The 23,312-nt window shown below is 46.3% G+C and overlaps 2 protein-coding genes and 1 long non-coding RNA gene across 3 annotated transcripts in view; 2 read left to right on the forward strand and 1 right to left on the reverse strand.

Annotated features, from left to right (window-relative positions):
- LOC306979360 (interferon-induced protein 44-like) overlaps positions 1-23,312 on the reverse strand; it is a gene marked incomplete at its 3' end in the record, with an annotated part of 91,108 nt that overhangs the window by 49,151 nt on the left and 18,645 nt on the right. The window lies entirely within an intron of this gene.
- On the forward strand, positions 130-20,541 carry LOC306969165 (alpha-1-inhibitor 3-like; the record flags this gene model as incomplete). The annotated part of the gene is made up of 32 exons (XM_079564765.1): positions 130-213; positions 481-667; positions 1,265-1,421; positions 1,489-1,541; positions 1,762-1,782; positions 1,848-2,013; positions 2,894-2,978; positions 3,157-3,283; positions 3,930-4,044; positions 4,110-4,219; positions 4,551-4,706; positions 7,802-8,026; positions 8,271-8,328; positions 8,824-8,969; positions 9,032-9,181; positions 9,913-10,053; positions 11,025-11,145; positions 13,630-13,759; positions 13,963-14,188; positions 14,252-14,378; positions 14,441-14,562; positions 14,637-14,688; positions 15,214-15,297; positions 15,943-16,119; positions 16,288-16,363; positions 16,485-16,641; positions 19,060-19,134; positions 19,220-19,382; positions 19,666-19,847; positions 19,913-20,137; positions 20,219-20,331; positions 20,454-20,541. Coding segments are annotated over exons 1-32 (4,092 nt in total), but the record flags the coding sequence as incomplete, so codon positions are not given.
- On the forward strand, positions 20,813-23,154 carry LOC306977220. The gene is made up of 3 exons (XR_013793816.1): positions 20,813-20,871; positions 22,891-22,996; positions 23,071-23,154. It is a non-coding gene; the product is annotated as an uncharacterized lncRNA (long non-coding RNA).

Genomic DNA, 23,312 nt, shown 5'->3' on the forward strand with positions numbered 1-23,312 from the left:
AGAATTGAACTGACAGGGTTTCAGTGTTTGCTCATTGATTTTTGACACTGTAGGCGGGACAGAGGGGACGGGGTCAGCTCGGGCTTCAGGGGCCGAGGTTCAGAAAAGAGCGTTTGGAGCTGAGCCTCACTCAGAGATGGGACGTCCCGGCAGCAGCGCGGCCCTGGCCCTGCTCCTGTTCTCGGCTTTGAGCCTCAGGACCAATGCAGAACCGTGAGTCATAAATCTCTCAGCTTTACCTTAAAATGCTGCTTCTGCTTCTCTATTAGTTGTGGCGCAAGATTTTATTAGTTCAGTTCAAGTTCAATCAGTTCCATTGTAATTTTAGATGATTTAAAGAAAACAGCTGTGCCTTTTATCAATCGCGTCTTAGATGTTGTGAGTTTTCAAAGTTTTATATTTTGAACGGCTCCCAAAGACTCGAGCCGTTAATCCCATCACTCTTCTATTCTTAACGCTCTTCTCTGCTGGTGGTTGCAGGAAGTTCTTGGTGGTGGTGCCCGCGGTGGTGGAGTCCGGTACTGAGGTCCAGTTCTGCGTCAGCCTCCTGCAGCTGCCGGAGGAGCAGGAGTTCACGGTCACGGTGACTCTGGAGTCCAGAGGAGAGAGGAAAACCATCTACAGTCAGTCTTACGATGAGGACAAGCACGACTGCAGCTCCTTCCAGGTCAGACGCCCTTCAACCCCTTAACTCCCACCTGAACCGAGCACCTTTTCTCCAGTTTGGCTTTACCCCAGTCCAAAAGCTTCTGGAAAAAAGCTGTGAAAATAGCAACAAAACTGAGACGAAAACGATGATGGAAATGTGACAAAAAAGTGATGAAAAATTGATGAAAAAGAGGCAAAAATGTCACAAAAATGTCTCAAGAAATTGACAAAAAATGACCAAAAAAGTTACAAAAATGTGATGAAAAATTTCACAAAAAAACTACAAAAAAATGACAAAAAAATACAAAAAAATGTGATAAAAAATTGACAAACAAATGACCAAAATGTAACAAACAAATGACAAAAATCTGATGAAAAATTGCCGAAAAAATACAAAAAATGTGATAAAAATTGACGAAAAAATGACAAATAAAGTTACAAAAACACCCAATAAAAAAATGATGGAAAAAAAATGTGACGACGTGAGGAAAAAGACCCTCTCGGTTCAGGCGGGAGTTCAGAGGTTAATGAGCCCAACAAAGTGAGGACAAAGCCCTACAGGAAGAACAAAACACGCTCCACATAGAAAACCCTGTGGTTGGATCATGTTCTCCAGGCTCCGGTGGTGGAGAACTCGGACATCCAGAACTTCGAGGTGGACGTTCAGGGGAAACGGTTCATTAAGAAAGAGACGAGAAAGATCCAGATCCGGAACTACGGCGTGAGGACGTTCGTGCAGTCGGACAAGCCGCTGTACCTGCCCGGACAGACGGGTGAGTGGCAGAGTGGTTAGCCCGTGGTCAGGGGTTCGTGTCCTGACCCGTCTCTCTTTGTCCCCAGTGCATTTCCGGGTGGTGACGCTGGACTCCAGGCTGCGTCCGGCCGTGGGTTCTGTGAGTGAAGCAGTTTATCAGTCTGAGTAAATGTTTGGAGCTGTTGAAATGACTCGGGCTAAAGTGCACAGGCCTGGGCCGGTTCCAGATTTGGGGCATTTCTGGTAAATAAATGTTTACTCAGAAACAACAGCAGGGCCGGCCCGGGACAATCTGAGGCAAGATTAACCTTATTTAGAATTTCCTGTTGGATCTGACCGTATTTGTGCTTCTGTTTCAGTACGACGTCATTGAGATAAAGGTAAAGTCACAGAAATGAAGTGAGTGTTAGACAGAACATTATCATCACTCATTATAATCAATCAGGACCCGCTGGACAACCGCGTGGCACAGTGGTTAGAGCGCAGCTCCGAGGGGAAGATCCTGCAGCTCTCCTACCACCTCACCCCAGAGGCCAGACAGGGGGATTACAGCGTGTCTGTGACCTCAGGCAGATCCACCACCACACACGGCTTCCAGGTCAACAAATATGGTGAGAATACTACTACAGTACTACTGCAGTACTACAGTACTGCTGCTACTACTACATTTCTCCTTAACATCTTAGCTTTAATGTCAGTAAATAAAAGACCCTACACCTGCAGCGTCTTTCAAAATGTCATGAAGTTCACATGTTTTTACCTTATTTTTGTTTTTTTCACTCACTGCTGTGTTGTATCAAAACAGGTTCTAGTGCGAGATATTCAAGAGCTCAGCTCTGTAGACCTTTGAAAAGACTTTAGTTTAGTGTTTTGCTTACGTTCTTATTTTCTTTTTGAACTGACATTGTTCCACAGTAATGGAGGCTCAAAAGGAGTCAAAGCCAAAGGAAGCTAATGTGGCGACTCTATATTCAGTCGTCTTATACTCGACTCGTGCATTTAATAGTAACACATGCATGAAGAGCTCTCCTCATAACAACATGTCAGCGTCGCACATACAAGAACATTACTCTGACATTTGATACAGCTCATTCCTCCTGAGTTTACCAGATCAAACCAGATCTTAAATGTGATCTCTCTTCAGTTTATTTCAAACACATTTATGGAACTTATGGCACATTGAGTTTAAATAAACATGCTGACTTCCATATTGAATCGAAGAGGACGTGTCGAGCGATTCGATATAATATCGAGAAGCGTCACATCCCTAGTGGAAACATCGACGCATTTGCAGATTTATCACTGGGAATTTTTTTCCTGAAAATAATTAAATCGGCCAATCCCGTCTCAGTAGCAGCTCGAAGTTCAGACTAAAAACTTGATACAAAAGTTTGATTAATCAGTGACGATCATGAAGATACAAATGTATAATCGATGAAACAGAAAGACTCGGTTTCTGAATGTTTTTACCGCGCTCTGTTTCTCCTCCAGTTCTCCCAAAGTTCTCTGTGGAAATCAAGGCTCCGGCTGAAGTCAGCATCGCGCTGGAACAGGTGGAGCTCCAAGTGTGTGCGAAGTGAGTCACTCATATAAAACATCTGTGAAGTTTGCTTTGACACAAACTCCCAACACAATCATTTATTAATCATTTATTGATGATTTATTGATGATTTATTGATGATTTATTGATGATTTATTGATGATTTCTAGATGATTCCTAGATGATTTCTTGATGATTTCTTGATCTCCTGCAGATACACGTTTGGTCAGTCGGTGCCGGGGTCAGTGGAGGTTCAGATGTGCAGACTTTACGAACCCAGAAGATCCAGCAGACGCCGACTGATGGACTTAAAGCCTGTGTGCCACAAAGAACAGAAGCAGGTAAACAAAACTACTACTACTACTACTTCTGCTACTGCTACTGCTACTGCTACTGCTACTGCTACTACTACTACTACTACTACTGCTATGACATTAGCAGATTTGTTTTTACAAAAGCAAGTACAAAAATGAGTGATATGTTTGCATCAGTGTATTGGGGAGAGTGGGTAAGGTGAACCACCCATAAAACATTTGTATTTTTATGAAAGATTATAGATTTGATCTTTACATGATTTGAACTGTCCAGACAAAACCTTTACAGTAAAATAACCCCCACTCTGAGTGAAAAGTACATTTTTGGCCTGATACAGAAAATTATACATGTAGGTTACATTTTTTCTGATGTTGGTCAGTATGGCAAAATGTCAAAAAGTTAAAGGGGTTCCAAACTTTTGCATCCCACTGTGAGTGAGCCCTTGTATTAAAGTATAGTTTAAGCAGACACTGTTTACATGATTTTGATGAAGATCAGACCACATTTAGGGACCAATTTAGACATAAATGTGAGAAATTCCAAACAGTGCACTTACTTTTTCTCGCCACTGTATAATCTACTGCTTTTACACAATCACCACCAAAGCAACAAGTGGCTCATCTTTCCCCGACTCTCCCCTAATGTTGTACAATATCCTGTGGTGTTTCTCAGGTGGATAAAGGCTGTGCCACGTTCATGGTTCAGACGGATCAGTTCAAGAATGAATCTCTTTCCCGAATGAACGACGAATATTATATCAAAGCTAAGATGATTGAAGCAGGAACAGGTGAGCTCCATCTACAAACTCTGAACACCACGGCTCAGCAGGTTCATTCAATATTTTTCCTTCAGATGTTGAGCGGCTCGTGGAGCATAAGGTGAAGCTCTCGTATCACATCGGGAAAGTGGAGTTTGTGGACGCGCCGAAGAGATACAACTTAGGAGACATCCTGGACGTGAAGGTACAGACCACACGCAACTCCACACACTTGGCTCAATCTAATATATACATTTGTTCTCAGAAAATGTATATATACCAAATATAATGCATACTGCGTGTCTGTGTCTCTGTGTGTGTCTGCGTGTCTGCTTGTCTGTGTGTCTCTTGTCTGCGTGTCTGTGTGTCTGTGTGTCTCTTGTCTGTGTGTGTGTTTGTGTGTTTGTGTGTCTGTGTGTCTGCGTGTCTGCGTGTCTGTGTGTTTGTGTGTCTGCGTGTCTGTGTGTCTCTTGTCTGCGTGTTTGTGTGTCTCGTGTCTGCGTGTCTGTGTGTCTGTGTGTCTGCGTTGTGTTCAGGTGAAAGCTGTGCATCACAACGACACTCCGGTCTCCGACACTGAGGTTCACCTAAAATCCGACGACCAAATCCTGCAGAGCCTTCGGACCGACGGGGACGGACTGGCCGTGTTCAAAGTCAACACCAGCAGCTTCCCCGGAGACTTCGCTCTCACGGTGAACTTTAACATCACCTCATTCAGACGCTTTATTAAACTTAACAAGATTCTCAATGTGTTATTTCCAAACGTTGGGGCTAAATGTGTCCCTCAAACCTCCTGCAGAATTAAAGCAAATCTCATGTTAAGAGGACTGGGTGGGGTCAGAGGCAGGTGCCTCGACGACCTGGTCCGCATGCGCAGCTTCTGGCGTTCGGGACTTGGAACGTCACTTCGCTGGGGGGGGAGGAGCCTGAGCTTGTGCGGGAGGTTGAGAGATACCGGCTAGATATAGTCGGGCTCACCTCCACGCACAGCTTGGGTTCCGGATCCCAACTCCTGGAGAGAGTCTGGACTCTCCATTTTTCTGGAGTTGCCCGCGGGGAGAGGCGGCGGGCTGGGGTGGGTTTGCTCATAGCCCCCAGCTTAGCCGTCACGTGTTGGAGTTCACCCCAGTGAACGAGAGGGTCGCGTCCCTGGGAGGGGTACTAGATGGTGCTCCGACTGGGGACTCCATTGTTCTACTGGGGGACTTCAACGCCCACGTGGGTAACGACAGTGAGACCTGGACGGGAGTGATTGGGAGGAACGGCCTCCCCGATCTGAACCCGAGTGGTGTTCTGTTATTGGACTTCTGTGCTAGTCACGGTTTGTCCATAACGAACACCATGTTCGAGCACAAGGGTGTCCACAAGTGCACGTGGCACCAGGACACCCTAGGCAGGAGGTCGATGATCAACTTTGTAGTTGTGTCGTCTGATCTCCGGCCGCGTGTCTCGGACACTCGGGTGAAGAGAGGGGCTGAGCTGGTGGTGAGCTGGATCCGTTGGCAGGGGAGGAAGCCGGTCAGACCTGGCAGGCCCAAGCGTGTTGTGAGGGTCTGCTGGGAACGTCTGGCGGATCCCTCTGTCAGTGGGGTCTTCAACTCCTACCTCCGGAAGAGCTTCACCCAGATTCCGAGGGAGGCTGGGGACATGGAGTCCGAGTGGACCCTGTTCTCCTCCTCCATTGTCGATGCGGTTGCTCGTAGTTGTGGCCGTAAGGTCTCTGGTGCCTGTCGCGGCGGCAATCCCCGAACCCGGTGGTGGCGCCCGGAAGTAAGGGATGCCGTCAAGCTGAAGAAGGAGTCCTACCTGGCCTTGTTGGCTTGTGGGACTCCTGAGGCAGCTGAGAGGTACCGGCAGGCCAAGCGTGCTGCAGCTCGTGCGGTCACAGAGGCAAAAACACGGGTCTGGGATGAGTTTGGAGAAGCCATGGAGGAGGACTATCGGTCGGCCTCGAGGAGATTCTGGCAAACCATCCGGCGCCTCAGGAGGGGGAAGCAGTGCTTCACCAACACTGTTTACAGTGCGGGTGGGGGGCTGCTGACCTCGACTGGGGATGTTGTCGGACGGTGTAAGGGGTACTTCGAGGACCTCCTCAATCCCGTCGTCACGTCTTCCAATGAGGAAGCAGAGGCTGAGGACTCGAAGGTGGGCTCGTCCATCACCGGGGCTGAAGTCACCGAGGTGGTGAGAAAGCTCCTCGGTGGCCTTAAGTCTCTGGATGTTGTAGGACTGTCTTGGCTGCAACATCGCGTGGCGGTCGGGGACAGTGCCCTTGGATTGACACACCCTCCGAGGGACCACCACCTCGGTCCCTCTCTTTAAGAAGGGGGATCGGAGGGTGTGTTCCAATTACAGAGGAATCACCCTCCTTAGCCTCCCCGGTAAGGTCTACTCCAGGGTGATGGAGAGGAGGATCCGGCCGATAGTTCAACCTTGGATCCAGGAGGAACAATGCGGTTTTCGTCCTGGTCGTGGCACACTGGACCAGCTCTATATCCTTCATCGGGTGCTCGAGGGTTCGTGGGAGTTCACCCAACCAGTCCACATGTGTTTTGTGGATCTGGAGAAGGCGTTCGACCGCGTCCCTCGTGGTGCCCTGTGGGGGGTGCTCCGGGAGTATGGGGTCCGGGGCCCTCTGCTAAGGGCTATCCGTTCCCTGTATGAGCAGCAGGAGCTTGGTTCGCATTGCCGGCAGTAAGTCAGACCTGTTCCCGGTGTGTGTTGGTCTCCGCCAGGGCTGCCCTTTGTCACCGGTTCTGTTCATTACTTTTATGGACAGAGTTTCTAGGTGCAGCCAGGGGCCGGAGGGCGTCCGGTTTGGGAGCCTCAGGATCTCATCTCTGCTGTTTGTGGACGATGTTGTTCTGTTGGCTTCAACGAACCAGGACCTTCAGCTGCTCTGGGGCGCTTTGCAGCCGAGTGTGTAGCGGCCGGGATGAGGATCGGCACCTCCAAATCTGAGGCCATGGTTCTCCTTCCCCTCTACAGGTCGGTGGGGAGTCCTTACCTCAAGTGGAGGAGTTCAAGTATCTCGGGGTCTTGTTCACGAGTGAGGGATGGATGGAGCATGAGATCGACAGACGGATCGGTGCGGCGTCAGCAGTGATGCGGTCGCTGTATCGGTCTGTCGTGGTGAAGAGGGAGCTGAGTCGGGGCAAAGCTCTAGATTTACCGATCGATCTACGTTCCCACCCTCACCTATGGTCATGAGATTTGGGTCATGACCGAAAGGACAAGATCGCGAATACAAGCGGCCGAAATGAGTTTCCTTCGCAGGGTGGCTGGGCGCACCCTTCGAGATCGGGTGAGGAGCTCAGTTACCCGGGAGGAGCTCGGAGTAGAGTCGCTGCTCCTTCACATCAAAAGAAGCCAGCTGATGTGGCTCGGGCATCTGTTCCGGATGCCTCCTGATCGCCTCCCGCGGGAGGTGTTCCTGGCATGTCCTAGTGGGACAAGGCCTCGTCGAAGACCCAGGACACGGTGGTGGGACTATGTCTGCGAGCTGGCCTGGTGTCGCCTCGGGGTCCCCCCAGAACAGCTGGAGGAGGTGTGTGTGGATCGGGAAGTTTGGGCATCTCTGCTGAGACTGCTGCCCCCGCGACCCGGCCCCGGATAAAGCGGAAGAAAATGGATGGATGGATCATTTTAAGTGTTTTTTCCATCCATCCATTTTCTTCTGCTTTATCCCTGCCGGGTCATGGAGGTTTTTGCACCTTTGGATTTGTGGACTGTGTTTTTTTGGTTTCACTGATAATTTGACCCCAATGTGTTGTACATTTCCTCTCAGGCGAGTCTCTACAGTGAGTACGTGTCGAGCTACAGAAACCCTCACTTCACTGAAGCGTCTCTGGACCTCACGGAGATCAAGCCGCCGTCGCTCCACAGGAAGACCTCCAGCTCTCTGGAGGTGCAGGGCGGGGACCGGACTCTGGCCTGTGAGGGGGAGGAGAGCTTCACCCTGACGTACACCTTCATCGGGGAGGACACAGGCGCCACCACCATCATGTACCTGGTACCACCACCATCAACACACTGTTTCTTTGCCCCATTAGAAACAGTGTATTTCTAATGGGGCAATGTTTGAAAGCTTTAAGACAAATAAAAGAAAACTGCTGACCTGAAATCAATTCAATCAAAGTGTGATTATCTCTCATTATGCAGCAGCATCAGCAGTTGTAAACATAGTTGTAGTAACGGGAGCAGTACTTGTGTTTGTGATTGTGTCGACTGAAGAGAATAAACCTCCTCTTCCTCAGGTCCTGTCCAGAGGAGTCATCGTCAAACACGGATACTCCAGCAACTACATGGACACAAGTACGACCGCCCTGCACCGTCACTGACCGGCAGTAACTCATTACAATTACAAACCTTTAGATTATAATGACTTTATCAAGTAACAATCAGTAACTTTTTAGTAATGAAACTGCAAACAACAGAGAAACAGTCACAGATTTATGAGGCGATGTCGTTCATCTGAGACGTGAAGCAGCAGAACAAATACAACATGGAGGCGGAGGGAGAAAAGGTTCAAGTTGGTGGTGTAGGTGCAGGTGTATCTTATTGCATGCACTGTCTCGACCAAATGAACAAATAAATACAATAAAAATTATGGCGTTACTCGGTTAGGTTAGAAAGGTTAGAAAGGTTAGAAAGACGTGCCTTGTGTCTCTCCAACTCCTTTTCTTATCAAATCCACTGGACATAGGTATGTTTGATTTCCTTTTGAGAAAACTAGAGCCATGTTCAGGAACAGTCTTTACTCTGAGTGAGTGAGTGCTCAGCTGCAGGTCGTGTGTTCTGTTCTCTCAGTGACACAGGGGAGTCTGACGTTCAGGATGGACATGACCCCGGACATGGCTCCTGCAGTGACTGTCGTGGCCTACGCCGTGATGCCCAGTGAGAGTGTGATCGCTGCGTCCCACGACTTCAAAACAGAGAAATGCTTCAGTAACAAGGTCTGAGTCCTGGATGGAGCGGCAGGAGGAGTGAGGAGTTCTTATACTTGTGTGTTATCCAGGTGGAGCTGGAGTTTTCTCCTCCCTCCTCGGTGCCTGGGGAGAGCAGTTCCCTGAAGGTCTCGGCGTCTCCTCTGTCTCTGTGTGGACTCAGCGCCGTGGACAAGAGCGTCCTCATCCAGAAACCAGGCAAAACCCTGACCGCAGACATGGTACATTAAGTTAAGTTATCCTTTATTAATCTCTGTAGAGAAATTTGTTCTCTGCATTTGACCCATCCTCAATGTCGCTGGCGCGATCTTTAGAAGCAGTGATCAAATCGAGTCATTCAATGTCATTAAAAAGCATTAAATATTCAAACTGACATTAAATCTAAATTTATTGGAAAATCATGACATCGCTCATAAACGTTTACTGTGTAAGAGTCTCACAGCTAAGGTCTAAAACAGATTTAGCTGCAGTGTTTCTGGAATTGACCACATTTCTTTGCTCAAAAAATCTTCTGAAGAAATGAAATATTCATGATTTTTTTCTTTGATTGTGGCATTGAAATAGAAAGATTGAAAGTGACTTCTCCATCTGAGCTGATGTGTTTGTCGTGTTTTAAGTTGTGGCCAAAACAAAGAAGAGCTTTTGGAAACAGAAAAGACTCATTCTGTGTTTGTCCATCTGTATATTTTCCCCGTCAGTCTGTTGACATCGTTTCAGAGTTTGGCTGATTTTGTCGATCAAACTCCAGATACAGTGGGTTCAGATTCAGGTTTAAGTCGGGTTTGGACAGAACGATCAGACGATCAGCTGAGACAAAACACCTCCTTTGATCCCCTGGTTTAAAACCAATGTTTCCACTGACGGGATGAATGACCTGAACTGCACTACAACATGACTACAGCAGGACTACAATAGGTCTAATCCCAGACTAAAGCCGGTCTGACCTGTGCAGTTCTTCGGGCTCCTGCCGGTGGTGAAGGCGCAGAGTTTCCCTGATCAAGTGGAGGACCATTTGGGGTGTGTGAAAGTTCGCGACAAAAGAAGGATCCGGGGGGGATCCGGGGACAAGAACGACGTCTACAGCATCCTCAAGGTGAGACGCCCTCCCATCCTCCTTTATGGCGGAGAAATTTGCGAGTGTTGACCAATCAGGAGCTTTCCCCAACAGGGGGAGGAGCTACAGCAGCTCAGGGACTTTTACAAAGACACATCAGTGGTTCTTTTAACTACTGTCAACACCCAGCATTAAAGGCAGTGACAAGAAAACTCCTGTGAGTGGCTGAATCTGCGCTGGGAATGTGTTTAGGCGAGACTGTCCTCCAACAGAAAATGACACAAGTGGTCGTTTGTCTTATCCCTGAATTACGACCATATAAGACATTTGCTAAAACAGCGCCCCCAAGCGAGGGTATGTACATTACATTTAACCCAATTCAGAAACAACTTTATTTTACGTAGTGTTTTTGACCACTTGCGATGACGATTCCAAAACTCAAACACAACGAAATAAATCACAAACTTGCAAAATTAGCCCCACATGCAATAAGTAAAGCAGTCCCAGATGTTCAGCCCTGCCACACCTGTGGAGGAACTGAACGTCCAGCTGTGCCAAAGGCTCTCCAAGCGTGCTCTGCCCTATTACGCATCACACCTTCCCAACCGCAGCGGCGGCTACCATTCACCACTCTCATCATTTATTATCGGATTGTAACAAGCTAACAGGCTAACCAAGACTAGCCATTGTCCACCGGAACAAATATAGTCCCTCTATTCAAGCGTATGGGCTGGATTTAGGCTTAAATACTGGGGGATCCTGGTGTAGACCATGGGGGTATAGTTAAAGATCCATAGGACATAGCAGTGGTAAAGAGGGACTAGTTAGTCCCAAAACAGCAGTTATTTTTCAGGCAAGAGCTCCTTCCAAGATGCAGCTACACCTCAGAACAGACTCTGAGCGACAATCCCAGCCAGGTCCTAATCAGTTTACATGTAGTGAAATGTTTTTGTAAACCGCTGAGAGCGCTCAAGTCTAATATTACCTATATTACTTTTATTTTTTTACAGGAAAAAGGACTGAAAATGGCGACCAACCTGTTCATCCGCACTCCGTCCTGTGTGAACTACAGAGGGACAGAGTACCACAACCAACATTCAAGCTTCTACCCCGTGGCGATGGAGATGATCTGTAAGCTGCTTATGTTGTTGAAAAATGGCAAAACAAATCACATTTTGCCTGGTTTTAATCTTAACAAATTTCCAAGTAGAGCTTCAGTCTGGGACAAGAAGAAAGGGGACCTAAACTCCGGAGTGACTCACAGTCCGGATAATCCGTTAGTCTGTTTTTGCAGCTGATCAAGTGTGAAAACGGTGAGAAAACCTGACAGAAAATGACACTGAATCCACATTTTTGCACAGATTTGGCCTTTTAAAGTCATGTGGTCTTAAACTTTTGATCTGCAAAAGCAAACTGGTTCAGAGTATTTGTTGTTTTCAGTAAAATGTTTTCTCTTTTTGTGTGTGTATAATTCCCATTTCTTCTTGTTGCACACTGAAGTTCTACTTGGTGTCTTGTTCAGATCCAACCAGGTTAAATGTGAATTTTTGCCATTTTTCAATTAGTCTTAAACTTTTGATCTGGGCTGTATCTTACCAATCTGTCAGCAAAGCGTTTAAATCTTGTTAAAGGTGCACTATGCAACTTTTTGTGTAAAAAAAGAGAGTTGGTAACACTTTACATTATGGGTCAGTAAGTCCTTGGTACTTACAGTGGTACTTATGGTGGCATTTACACTGGTAATTCTAGGTACTTATTGTGGTTCTTACTGTGGTACTTACAGTGTTGCTTACAGTGGTGCTTACAATGGTACTTATGGTGGTAATTACACTGGTAATTCTAGGTACTTACACTGCAAAAAGTAATGAACTAGATCAGTATAAACATCTCAATTTGAGCACAATAATCCACATTTTAGTTGTTTTGACTAGTTAAGAAGTTGTTGGTCATTTGTCCTGGATTATTTCACTTGTTCTGAGATGTTTCTGACTCGTTTCAATACATTTCGTCCTTATTTCAGGCCATTTTCTTTGCCAATGGGGTAAGAAAATTGGTCTTATCTCATTGGCAATTTTACTTTCTTATTTCAAGCGAGATTTACCTTAGAACTGGTCTGAAATGTCCTCAAACAAGTAAACTTGGTCAGATCAGAAAAAGTGTCTAAATGAGTGAAAACCGACAAAAACAGGAGGCATTTCCTCAATTCAAGTCATTTAAGCCAATGCTTGATATTTACTTTTTGCAGTGTATTGTGGTACTTATAGGATACTATAGTGAGAATTACAAGTTATATATTTCTAGATACAGTGGTAACTCTTAGTAATGAAGGATGTACTTTGTGTTTTCCCTAATGCTGTTTTATATTGTTTTATAGTCACAAAATCCTGGAAATGACTTCTGTTTGTAGAAGTACCACATTTACTACCTATGAATTGCTGCTTTAGTATTCTTGAATTACCAATAAGTACCATAGATGTATCACTGAAACTACTTGAAACTATCATTTAAAGCAGAGGTCGACAAGTTTGCGTCGTGGAGGCCGATTTTCATCATTCCCAAAACACCCAAGGGATGAACCTCAACATTGTAGCCTAAAGTAAAGAACTATTTCCAGCAAATGCCAATGTTTTACAACAGTTCTCAGGTGGCAGAGCCATATATTGTATAAAATATTGTATTTTCCACACAGGTTTTTGTTGGACAAGCAGTAGATTTCCCATTAAGACTGAAACTGAAGGCACAGTTAGTGTTTCCATGCAATTTTTTAGATGGAAAATATTGAATAAAAGTTCCCTATAGACTCGCGACCCACTGAAAATGGTTCCGTGTCCCAACCCGCCTGTGGAGAATCACTGTTTAACATTATGACCAAGCGGGTTGTTCTGACAGGACATTTTTAAATTACTGACACTATTTTTCGCATTTTTAGACAACTTTAACAGGTATTTGATCTCTGATTTGCACAATAATATTTCTCAAAATCATCTTGGGGGCCAGAGGTTCTGTGCTGGAGGGCCGGATTTGGCCCCCGGGCCTGACGTTGCCTACCACTGATTTAAAGCATCAAAGTACATAGAAGTATGACCTTCATTACTAAGAGTTAACACTGTATCTCTCATTACTAAGAGATACAGTGGTAACTCTGTGTCTCCCTAACCCTAATGACGAGTAATTATGACTTTTAGTACCACAATAATAACCTAGTAATTATCCTGCAATTACCACTGTAAGTACCACTGTCATTACTAGTAATTACCACTATAAGTACCACAGACTTACCGGCCCGTAATGTAAAGTGTTACCGTTTAGCATAGCGCCTTTACTGACGTCCCAACTGTACAGCCTGCAGGACGCTCCAGGATCAATGTTTTTTAGGTTTTCACCGCTGATTGACCCGTATCCATGGTTACATACACATTCAATCCCGAAAACCTGAAATAAGTTTGATCCTGAAGCATCACAGGTCAGTCACCGGGATGGAAAGTAAAGGGGCAAAGCTAACAGCTAGCCACCCATACAGCCGCGGGGTCACTGAGAGGTCACATACGCACTTTATTTTAACAGGAAACGTCGCGTAGTGTACCTTTAAACATGGATCTGACGTCTGTTTTCCAGTAGAGAGATCTGTGGTCGTCGAACGAACTCTGCACTATCACTCCCCTGCCCCCCCTCCCCCTCCTCCCCCGCTGGAGACGGTCCGGACCTTCTTCCCCGAGACCTGGATCTGGGACCTGGTGGACGTGGGGTGAGTGCTTTCACAAGAAGGTCACAGGTTCAACCCCCGGATCACATGGGAGCCCAGCGCGGAGTTTGCATTTCCTTCCTGTGCTTTTCCGGAACTCGAGAGCTTCAAGGAGCGTGACTTACATTCAGCTAAAGCAACATCAGAACAAAAACAGTCACGAAACAACTTAAACTCGTATGGTAACCTCTGACTTGGTTCCTCAGGGCGTCGGGCAGTGCGGCCCTGGCCCTCTCCGTCCCCGACACCATCACCACGTGGGAGACCGAGGCCTTCTGTCTGTCGCCGCACGGGTTCGGACTCGCGCCTCGTCAGCAGCTCACCGTCTTCCAGCCGTTCTTCCTGGAGCTGTCGCTGCCCTACTCCATCATCCGCGGAGAGAGCTTCGAGCTGAAGGCCACGGTCTTCAACTACCTCTCCTCCTGCATCATGGTGAGAGTCCAGGCAGGCCAATGAAGGGGAAAACTGCTTTAACATCTTTCTTTGTGTCCTCAGGTTCACGTGACTCCGGCCGCCTCCTCAGACTTCACGCTGACCCCTCTGTCCGGAGACCTGTACACGTCCTGCCTCTGTGGGAGCGAGACCAAGACCCTGAGCTGGGCCATGCTCCCCACGACCCTCGGTACAGACGCTCTTTTACCATTCGGACTGTTTGAGCTCAATGACCGTGTGTGTTTCCTGCAGGTGAGGTGAACGTGACGGTGAGGGCGGAGGCCGTCCCGTCTCAGGTGCAGTGCGACAACGAGGTGCTGAGCGTCCCGGACAGAGGCCGCGTGGATGTGGTCACCAAACAGCTGCGGGTCAAGGTCTGCGCCTCAAACTGCACCAGAAACCAGCTTCAACAACAGCGTTATTTAACTCACTGTGTTTCATGTTTCAGGCTGAGGGAACGGAGGTGGTGAAGACCTACAACTGGCTGCTCTGTCCCAAAGGTCCAACACATTCATATTAGGGGGAAATGTTGTTCACTGAGGGGAAAGTGCAGTTTGAATGGTCACTTGCAGATCCCAAAGGCAGCAGTGGTTCAAACGTTTAACACCAGGACCAATCAGGCCGAGAGCAAGATCCAAGATAAAAATGGGTAGAAATCCATCATGTAACAATGTAGGCACACACAACTTTTGCAGCTTGTTTTCTGAGTTAATATACAATACAGTGACTTATTTTCATTACCTAGGTTTTAACTTCCCTTGCTCTTCCATAAACATAGGCATGTCCTCTCCTCCTCCGTTTGTCTTGCTCTCCTCTTTGTATTTCTCTGTACTGTCTGTAGCATCTCCTTCCTTGTGCTACCAAGGTCTGAAGCAAACGAGCTTAGGGTCCGGGAGTGTTCAATCAAGCTGCTAACCCTGTAGTTTACAGCTCTACAAACATGTTGGGATTCTTGTATTCATTGATCATGTCTTTCATGTCTCTGTCCAGTCCTGGTTTAACCCTGTAAACTGTGGTTGTTTCAGGGGAGACTCTGAAGGAGCAGGTGGAGCTGTCTCTCCCTGCGAACGTCATCCCGGGATCAGACCGAGCCTCTGTCTCTGTCCTCGGTAAAACATCACTCTCCATACTATACTTTGTCTTTAAAGACCTCTGTGTCCTCTGTCTTTAAAGACCTCTGTGTCCTCTGTCTTTAAAGACCTCTGTGTCCTCTGTCTTTAAAGACCTCCTTGTCCTCTGTCTTTAAAGACCTCCGTGTCCTCTGTCTTTAAAGACCTCCGTGTCCTCTGTCTTTAAAGACCTCTGTGTCCTCTGTCTTTAAAGACCTCCTTGTCCTCTGTCTTTAAAGACCTCCGTGTCCTCTGTCTTTAAAGACCTCCGTGTCCTCTGTCTTTAAAGACCTCCGTGTCCTCTGTCTTTAAAGACCTCCATGTCCTCTGTCTTTAAAGACCTCTGTGTCCTCTGTCTTTAAAGACCTCCGTGTCCTCTGTCTTTAAAGACCTCCGTGTCCTCTGTCTTTAAAGACCTCCGTGTCCTCTGTCTTTAAAGACCTCCGTGTCCTCTGTCTTTAAAGACCTCCGTGTCCTCTGTCTTTAAAGACCTCCGTGTCCTCTGTCTTTAAAGACCTCTGTGTCCTCTGTCTTTAAAGACCTCTGTGTCCTCTGTCTTTAAAGACCTCTGTGTCCTCTGTCTTTAAAGACCTCTGTGTCCTCTGTCTTTAAAGACCTCTGTGTCCTTTGCTCTTGTGACTCCAGGGGACATTCTGGGCCGGGCCCTGAAGAACCTGGACGGTCTGCTGCAGATGCCGTACGGCTGTGGGGAGCAGAACATGGCTCTGCTCGCCCCCAACATCTACATCCTCCAGTACCTGCAGGACACGCAGCAGCTCAGCCCAGAGGTCAAGGAGCGCGCCTTCAAGTTCCTCAGCAGCGGTGAGCTTCAGCCTGATGCCCTTCCTTCCCCTGTTCTCCTGTTGCCACATGTCCTCCTGCCAACAGCACTACATTATTACTCTGTCGTGAAAATCCAGCGAGAGTTTCCACAAACAACTTGCCAAACAAATCTAGATGAAAAGGTCTTATGAGACTTTTGCTTTGCAGGATACCAGAGGCAGCTGAACTACAAGCACAGAGACGGCTCGTACAGCGCGTTCGGCCGCGGCGACGGAAACACATGGTGAGGGTTCTCAACCACCCGGTCAGGGCCTGAAGGAGACACACAGTGGCAAAACCCGACTTTTAGTGATTAAGTACTGGCTCTATGTTCCTACTATGACCACTCTTCCTCTGTGTTTCAGGCTGACCACGTTCGTGCTGCGGTGCTTCTCTAAGGCGTCCAAGTTCGTCTACATCGACCCACAGAAGCTGGACCAGTCCCGGAGATGGCTCCAGAGCCGACAGAGGAAGGACGGCTGCTTCCTCCCTTCAGGGAAACTCTTCAACAACCGTATGAAGGTCAGAAACTCTTCAACAACCGTATGAAGGTCAGGAACTCTTCAACAACCGTATGAAGGTCAGAAACTCTTCAACAACCGTATGAAGGTCAGAAACTCTTCAACAACCGTATGAAGGTCAGAAACTCTTCAACAACCGTATGAAGGTCAGGAACTCTTCCACAACCGTATGAAGGTCAGAAACTCTTCAACAACCGTATGAAGGTCAGGAACTCTTCAACAACTGTATGAAGGTCAGAAACTCTTCAACAACTGTATGAAGGTCAGAAACTCTTCAACAACCGTATGAAGGTCAGGAAACTCTTCAACAACCGTATGAAGGTCAGAAACTCTTAAACAACCGTATGAAGGTCAGAAACTCTTCAACAACTGTATGAAGGTCAGGAAACTCTTCAACAACCGTATGAAGGTCAGAAACTCTTCAACAACCGTATGAAGGTCAGGAACTCTTCAACAACCGTATGAAGGTCAGGAAACTCTTCAACAACCGTATGAAGGTCAGGAAACTCTTCAACAACCGTATGAAGGTCAGAAACTCTTCAACAACTGTATGAAGGTCAGAAACTCTTAAACAACCGTATGAAGGTCAGAAACTCTTCAACAACTGTATGAAGGTCAGGAAACTCTTCAACAACCATATGAAGGTCAGGAAACTCTTCAACAACTGTATGAAGGTCAGGAAACTCTTCAACAACCGTTTGAAGGTCAGGAACTCTTCAACAACTGTATGAAGGTCAGAAACTCTTCCACAACCGCATGAAGGTCAGAAACTCTTCAACAACCGTATGAAGGTCAGGAAACTCTTCAACAACTGTATGAAGGTCAGAAACTCTTCAACAACTGTATGAAGGTCAGAAACTCTTCAACAACTGTATGAAGGTCAGAAACTCTTCAACAACCGTATGAAGGTCAGAAACTCTTCAACAACCGTATGAAGGTCAGGAAACTCTTCAACAACCGTATGAAGGTCAGAAACTCTTCAACAACCGTATGAAGGTCAGGAAACTCTTCAACAACCGTATGAAGGTCAGGAAACTCTTCAACAACCGTATGAAGGTCAGAAACTCTTCAACAACCGTATGAAGGTCAGAAACTCTTCAACAACCGTATGAAGGTCAGAAACTCTTCAACAACCGTATGAAGGTCAGAAACTCTTCAACAACCGTATGAAGGTCAGGAAACTCTTCAACAACCGTATGAAGGTCAGGAAACTCTTCAACAACTGTATGAAGGTCAGAAACTCTTCAACAACCGTATGAAGGTCAGGAAACTCTTCAACAACTGTATGAAGGTCAGAAACTCTTCAACAACTGTATGAAGGTCAGAAACTCTTCAACAACTGTATGAAGGTCAGAAACTCTTCAACAACTGTATGAAGGTCAGAAACTCTTCAACAACTGTATGAAGGTCAGAAACTCTTCAACAACTGTATGAAGGTCAGAAACTCTTCAACAACTGTATGAAGGTCAGAAACTCTTCAACAACCGTATGAAGGTCAGGAAACTCTTCAACAACTGTATGAAGGTCAGAAACTCTTCAACAACTGTATGAAGGTCAGAAACTCTTCAACAACCGTATGAAGGTCAGAAACTCTTCAACAACTGTATGAAGGTCAGAAACTCTTCAACAACCGTATGAAGGTCAGGAAACTCTTCAACAACCGTATGAAGGTCAGAAACTCTTCAACAACCGTATGAAGGTCAGGAAACTCTTCAACAACCGTATGAAGGTCAGGAAACTCTTCAACAACCGTATGAAGGTCAGAAACTCTTCAACAACCGTATGAAGGTCAGAAACTCTTCAACAACCGTATGAAGGTCAGAAACTCTTCAACAACCGTATGAAGGTCAGAAACTCTTCAACAACCGTATGAAGGTCAGGAAACTCTTCAACAACCGTATGAAGGTCAGGAAACTCTTCAACAACTGTATGAAGGTCAGAAACTCTTCAACAACCGTATGAAGGTCAGAAACTCTTCAACAACCGTATGAAGGTCAGAAACTCTTCAACAACTGTATGAAGGTCAGAAACTCTTCAACAACTGTATGAAGGTCAGAAACTCTTCAACAACTGTATGAAGGTCAGAAACTCTTCAACAACTGTATGAAGGTCAGAAACTCTTCAACAACCGTATGAAGGTCAGAAACTCTTCAACAACTGTATGAAGGTCAGAAACTCTTCAATAACCGTATGAAGGTCAGAAACTCTTCAACATCCGTATGAAGGTCAGCTCAATACGGAGACCGCCCGACCTATAAACAGGAGTTTTCATCTATTTTATTTATTTGGGTTGTTTGATCATTGGACTGGGCGCCCAATGGGAAAAACGTAAATCGCTGCCATGACCATGTTCCATATTCGTGAACTCTCATCTTTACATTCTTCTCATTAATCCTGGTTCTTCTGCTGCTGTTTTCAGGGAGGAGTGTCCGACAACGTTGCGCTCAGCGCCTACATCACTGCTGCTTTCCTGGAGATGAACGTGTCCACAACTGTAAGGAATAAACTCTCACTACCACAGTTACTGCTGCTGTTTCTTCATCTACGTATTACCACTGTCCCTCTGTGTGTTCTTGTAGGACCCGGTGCTGCAGAAGAGCCTGTCTTGCCTGAGGAACCACACGGAGAACATGGAGAACGTCTACACCACGGCGCTCATGGCCTACGTGTTCAGTTTGGCCGGAGACACAGAGACACGAGCTCAGCTCCTGAAGAGGCTGTACTCACAGGCGCACGAGGGAGGTACGACTGATGCATCATGGTCCCTCACATATTAAGCCTTTTCTTGCTTTTTTGGAAACATGTCATCTCTGGAAAACATTTTGAAGTCATTTGGAGACGCCATTTATTTTTGTTACTCATGTCACTTCCAGAGCTCCACAATCATCTGCCCATCACCACTAATCATTACAAAGATGGTAAACAGCAGTAGCTCAGATAAAGCTTGACTTAAGGGAACTATTGTGACCCTGTGACGTCTGTACGGGTGTGTTCGGGCCTGTATTACACTCCTCTGTGTCTCCAGGCGGGTTCCTGCACTGGTCCGCCGCCTCCTCCGCCTCCCTGTCGGTGGAGACCTCCGCGTACGTGCTGCTGTCCACCCTCACGCAGCCCCAGGTCGGTGTGGAGGAGCTGGGATACGCCTCTAAAATCGTCCGCTGGCTCACGGGCCAACAGAACCCCTACGGCGGCTTCAAGTCCACTCAGGTACCGGCTCTCTTTCTCAGCATCAGCATCAGCGGCAGTGCTAATGAGCTGTAATTCCTCTGTAGGACACGGTGGTGGCGCTGCAGGCCCTGGCGCTGTACTCCACTCTGGTCTACAGTCCCGATGGCTCCAGTTCTGTGGTGGTGCAGGCTCCTCCCGGCGCCACAGACCCATCCATGTCCTTCACCGTGGACCAGAGCAACAAGCTGCTGTACCAGGAGCGGCCACTGGAGAGCGCTGTGGGGCAGTACGGCCTGGAGGTGACGGGGAGCGCCTGTGCCTCCGTGCAGGTGAGGGGTGGGAGGGGCCTTTGATGTGGGGGGGTCTCAGTGAGTGAATCCTGTCCTCAAAGAGTCGTCTGTTTGGCTCAGATCTCGACCCACTACAACATCCCGACGCCGCGGGACGAGCAGAGCGTGGGGGTGAAGGCGGAGGCGCACATGGAGTGTAACTCCACCGTCCTGACGCTCAACCTCACGGCTCAGTAAGAACACGGACAGTTACTGCAGGGGGCAGTAGAAGTACTTTCTACTCAGGCCGGGATGTTTTAGAATCACTGTATCAAACTATAATTCAGGCAGAAACTCGTTTGTTGTTTTTCTGCAGTTACTTTGGAGAACAGAGCAGCTCCAACATGATCATCCTGGACGTGAAGATGCTGTCAGGCTTTGTCCCGGACCAAAGAGACCTCAACAATGTGAGTTACTACTACTACTACTACTACTACTACTACTACTGCTACTACTGCTACTACTACTACTACTACTACTACTACTACTACTACTACTACTACTATTACTACTACTACTACTACTACTACTACTACTACTACTACTACTGCTGCTGCTGCTACTACTACTACTACTGCTGGAGCTACCTACTACTGCTACAACTACTACTACTACTACTACTACTACTACTACTACTACTGTTAATCCTTGTGTCTGTGTTGCAGCTGCAGCCCGAGGACCTCGTGGATCGTGTGGAGCAGAAAGACGACCATGTTCTGATCTACATCCGGGAGGTGAGTTCCCTCTGTGTTTTTACAGCTTTAAAATAGGGCGGGGCTTAAAGTGCTGCAGTAATATCTCTTTTTTAAGGTTTTAATGTAAAAACCCAATTTTAGCCTTTATGTAAATCCGCACTACCTTCTAAATTAAAACGTTACATGTTCAGGCCTGAAATAGACCACTTTGGTGCAACTACTGTGATACATTTTATTATTACAAAGGATTATATATTATATAACAGGGGTGTGACAATATCAATTTTCCGATATATTGCCAGACAATATGATATCTATACTTTTTAACTCCGATATCGATACTTTTCATGATGTCCTGCACATTAATGACCAACATTATGCACATTAATGAGGTAACTGTGCCCTGCTTTTCAACAGAGGCCAATGATGATGAAGAGTTCAGTCCGAACAGTAGAGGGCAGCACTGTCCCACAAATACATGACTTTTAAGAGTAGTTTTTTTTATAATTATGAACTAGTCTCCACATTTGATGAGATTATGAGTTATTACAAAGAAATGTCCACCCTGGTCCCTGTAACCCGTCACTCAGTATAGCTGTAGACCCGCACTAAGTAGACCAGTGGTTCCTAACTGTTTGACTGGAAGCCCCCCCCTGCACATTCCACTCCAAAAACTATGGCCACTACAAATGTATAAAAGACTGAATGCTAAAAATAATTTCAAACAAACTGCAATTGGAGAGTTTTATGCAGCCGTACTCCTGTCTTATATTTGATGATGTTTACTCATGACCTGACCCTTTGTCCCCACTGTAATGACTGTGTAGTGCAGTGCAAAGTGACCTCCTCCTGCAGCTGCAGAAAGGAGTGAGCCCGGTGTCCAGAGCACCAGCAGAATGAGCCACTACGATATGTTCACTAAACTCAGGAAATAGAATTCAAGAGACAGTGGAATATTTATGGGTAAATATTGGGGGTTCAGCTCACGGTGCAGGACCCGCGGTTTGGTGCATCACGGTGCAAGAACAATCTACAAAAGAATAAGTTGGTTTTGAAATGAAATAGCTTAATGATCGTTGTTAGGCAGTATTTATAATCTTAGAATACAATTGTCAAAGCTTTCAAAGCTGCTTTATAATAAAATGTACCTCTGGGCTCACAATACGTGAAAGCAAAATAGAAAAGAAATGGCACCACAGGAAAAAAGAAAAAGCAGCGCAGTGCAGGCCATGCGCTCGTTAAGCGGTAGTTTCATTTGCGTTTTATATTATAGATAAGATTCACTTGTGGTTGATTTGATTGATATTCCTTTTAGAAACAGGACGGTGGTTTCTTGTAATCAGTGTTAATTTTGTCGACTAAAATATTTAGTCATAATTTTGTGAAGGCAAATCACTGATAACACCAGACTAACCATATAAACGTCTATGTCCATAGAATAATTTTAACCATTTTGCATTTAAAATAACTTATATTTGAGCAGCATCAGCTTCGTGGTTGTATAAGCTACGCGGCGGAGTGATCTGCTAGAAAATAGTCCCTCAAAATGCGATCATTCATGTGATGCAGGTCAGTTATATTCCAAACATTATTCTATGGACACAGACATTTATATGGTTAGTCTGGTGTTATAAGTGATTTGCCTCAGGAGCTCTGTGGAGCGGGTTACACTGTTTTTAATGCAGGCTAGCTGATACCATAGACATGCACTAGCCTTGCACTAGCCTTGCACCACAAAGCTCTTCAAATATAAGAACTGCATGAATTACAAAATAAATATCTCCAGAAATCAACAACACTCTGGATAACGAGGAAATGAGGCCCTATGTCAGAGATCCTGAAACATCCCTTTAAGGAGGTGAAGTGTAATCACGTCCAAAAATATATTGTTTTAGCTTCATTAGACAAACAACTGAAAGTTTGATCTCATTGCAAACTGAGTGTGTGTTTTCATCTAAACCTGCGTCAGGAGAGAACCTTTAGGAAAGTTCTGGAGCCGGACGTTACTCTGACCTCCTTTACTTTTGCTGTGACCTTCTCACGTTCCTCTGTTCACAGTTGTCCAAGGACCAAACCGTGTCGTACCGTCTGCGTCTGGGGAAGGAGACGGACGTTCAAAACCTCAAACCTGCCGTGGTCAAGATATACGACTACTACTCACCAAGTACTGCCAGAACTGCCAGCACGTACTTTTGCTTTAAAGTCCTGCATTAATCCATGTTCCTGTGTGTCCCTCAGGTGACCGGGCGGAGTCGGAGTACACCTCGCCCTGCGCCGCTCCCACAGACCAGAACTGAACACGTTTGTAACAGAATGTGCACGAGGGTGTCAGTGCAGTCCCCCTAAAGGTTTCACTATGACACCATCAAACTACACACCAACTTTTAGATCATTTGGGCAACATTTAGATCCCCCCAAGGTCACTGAAGTTTTACGATTATGACATAACAGTCTTGTATTATTGTTATTGCTAATCTAAC

The sequence above is a fragment of the Gobius niger genome (assembly GCF_951799975.1).
Source record: "Gobius niger genome assembly, chromosome: 1".
NCBI lineage: Eukaryota > Metazoa > Chordata > Actinopteri > Gobiiformes > Gobiidae > Gobius > Gobius niger.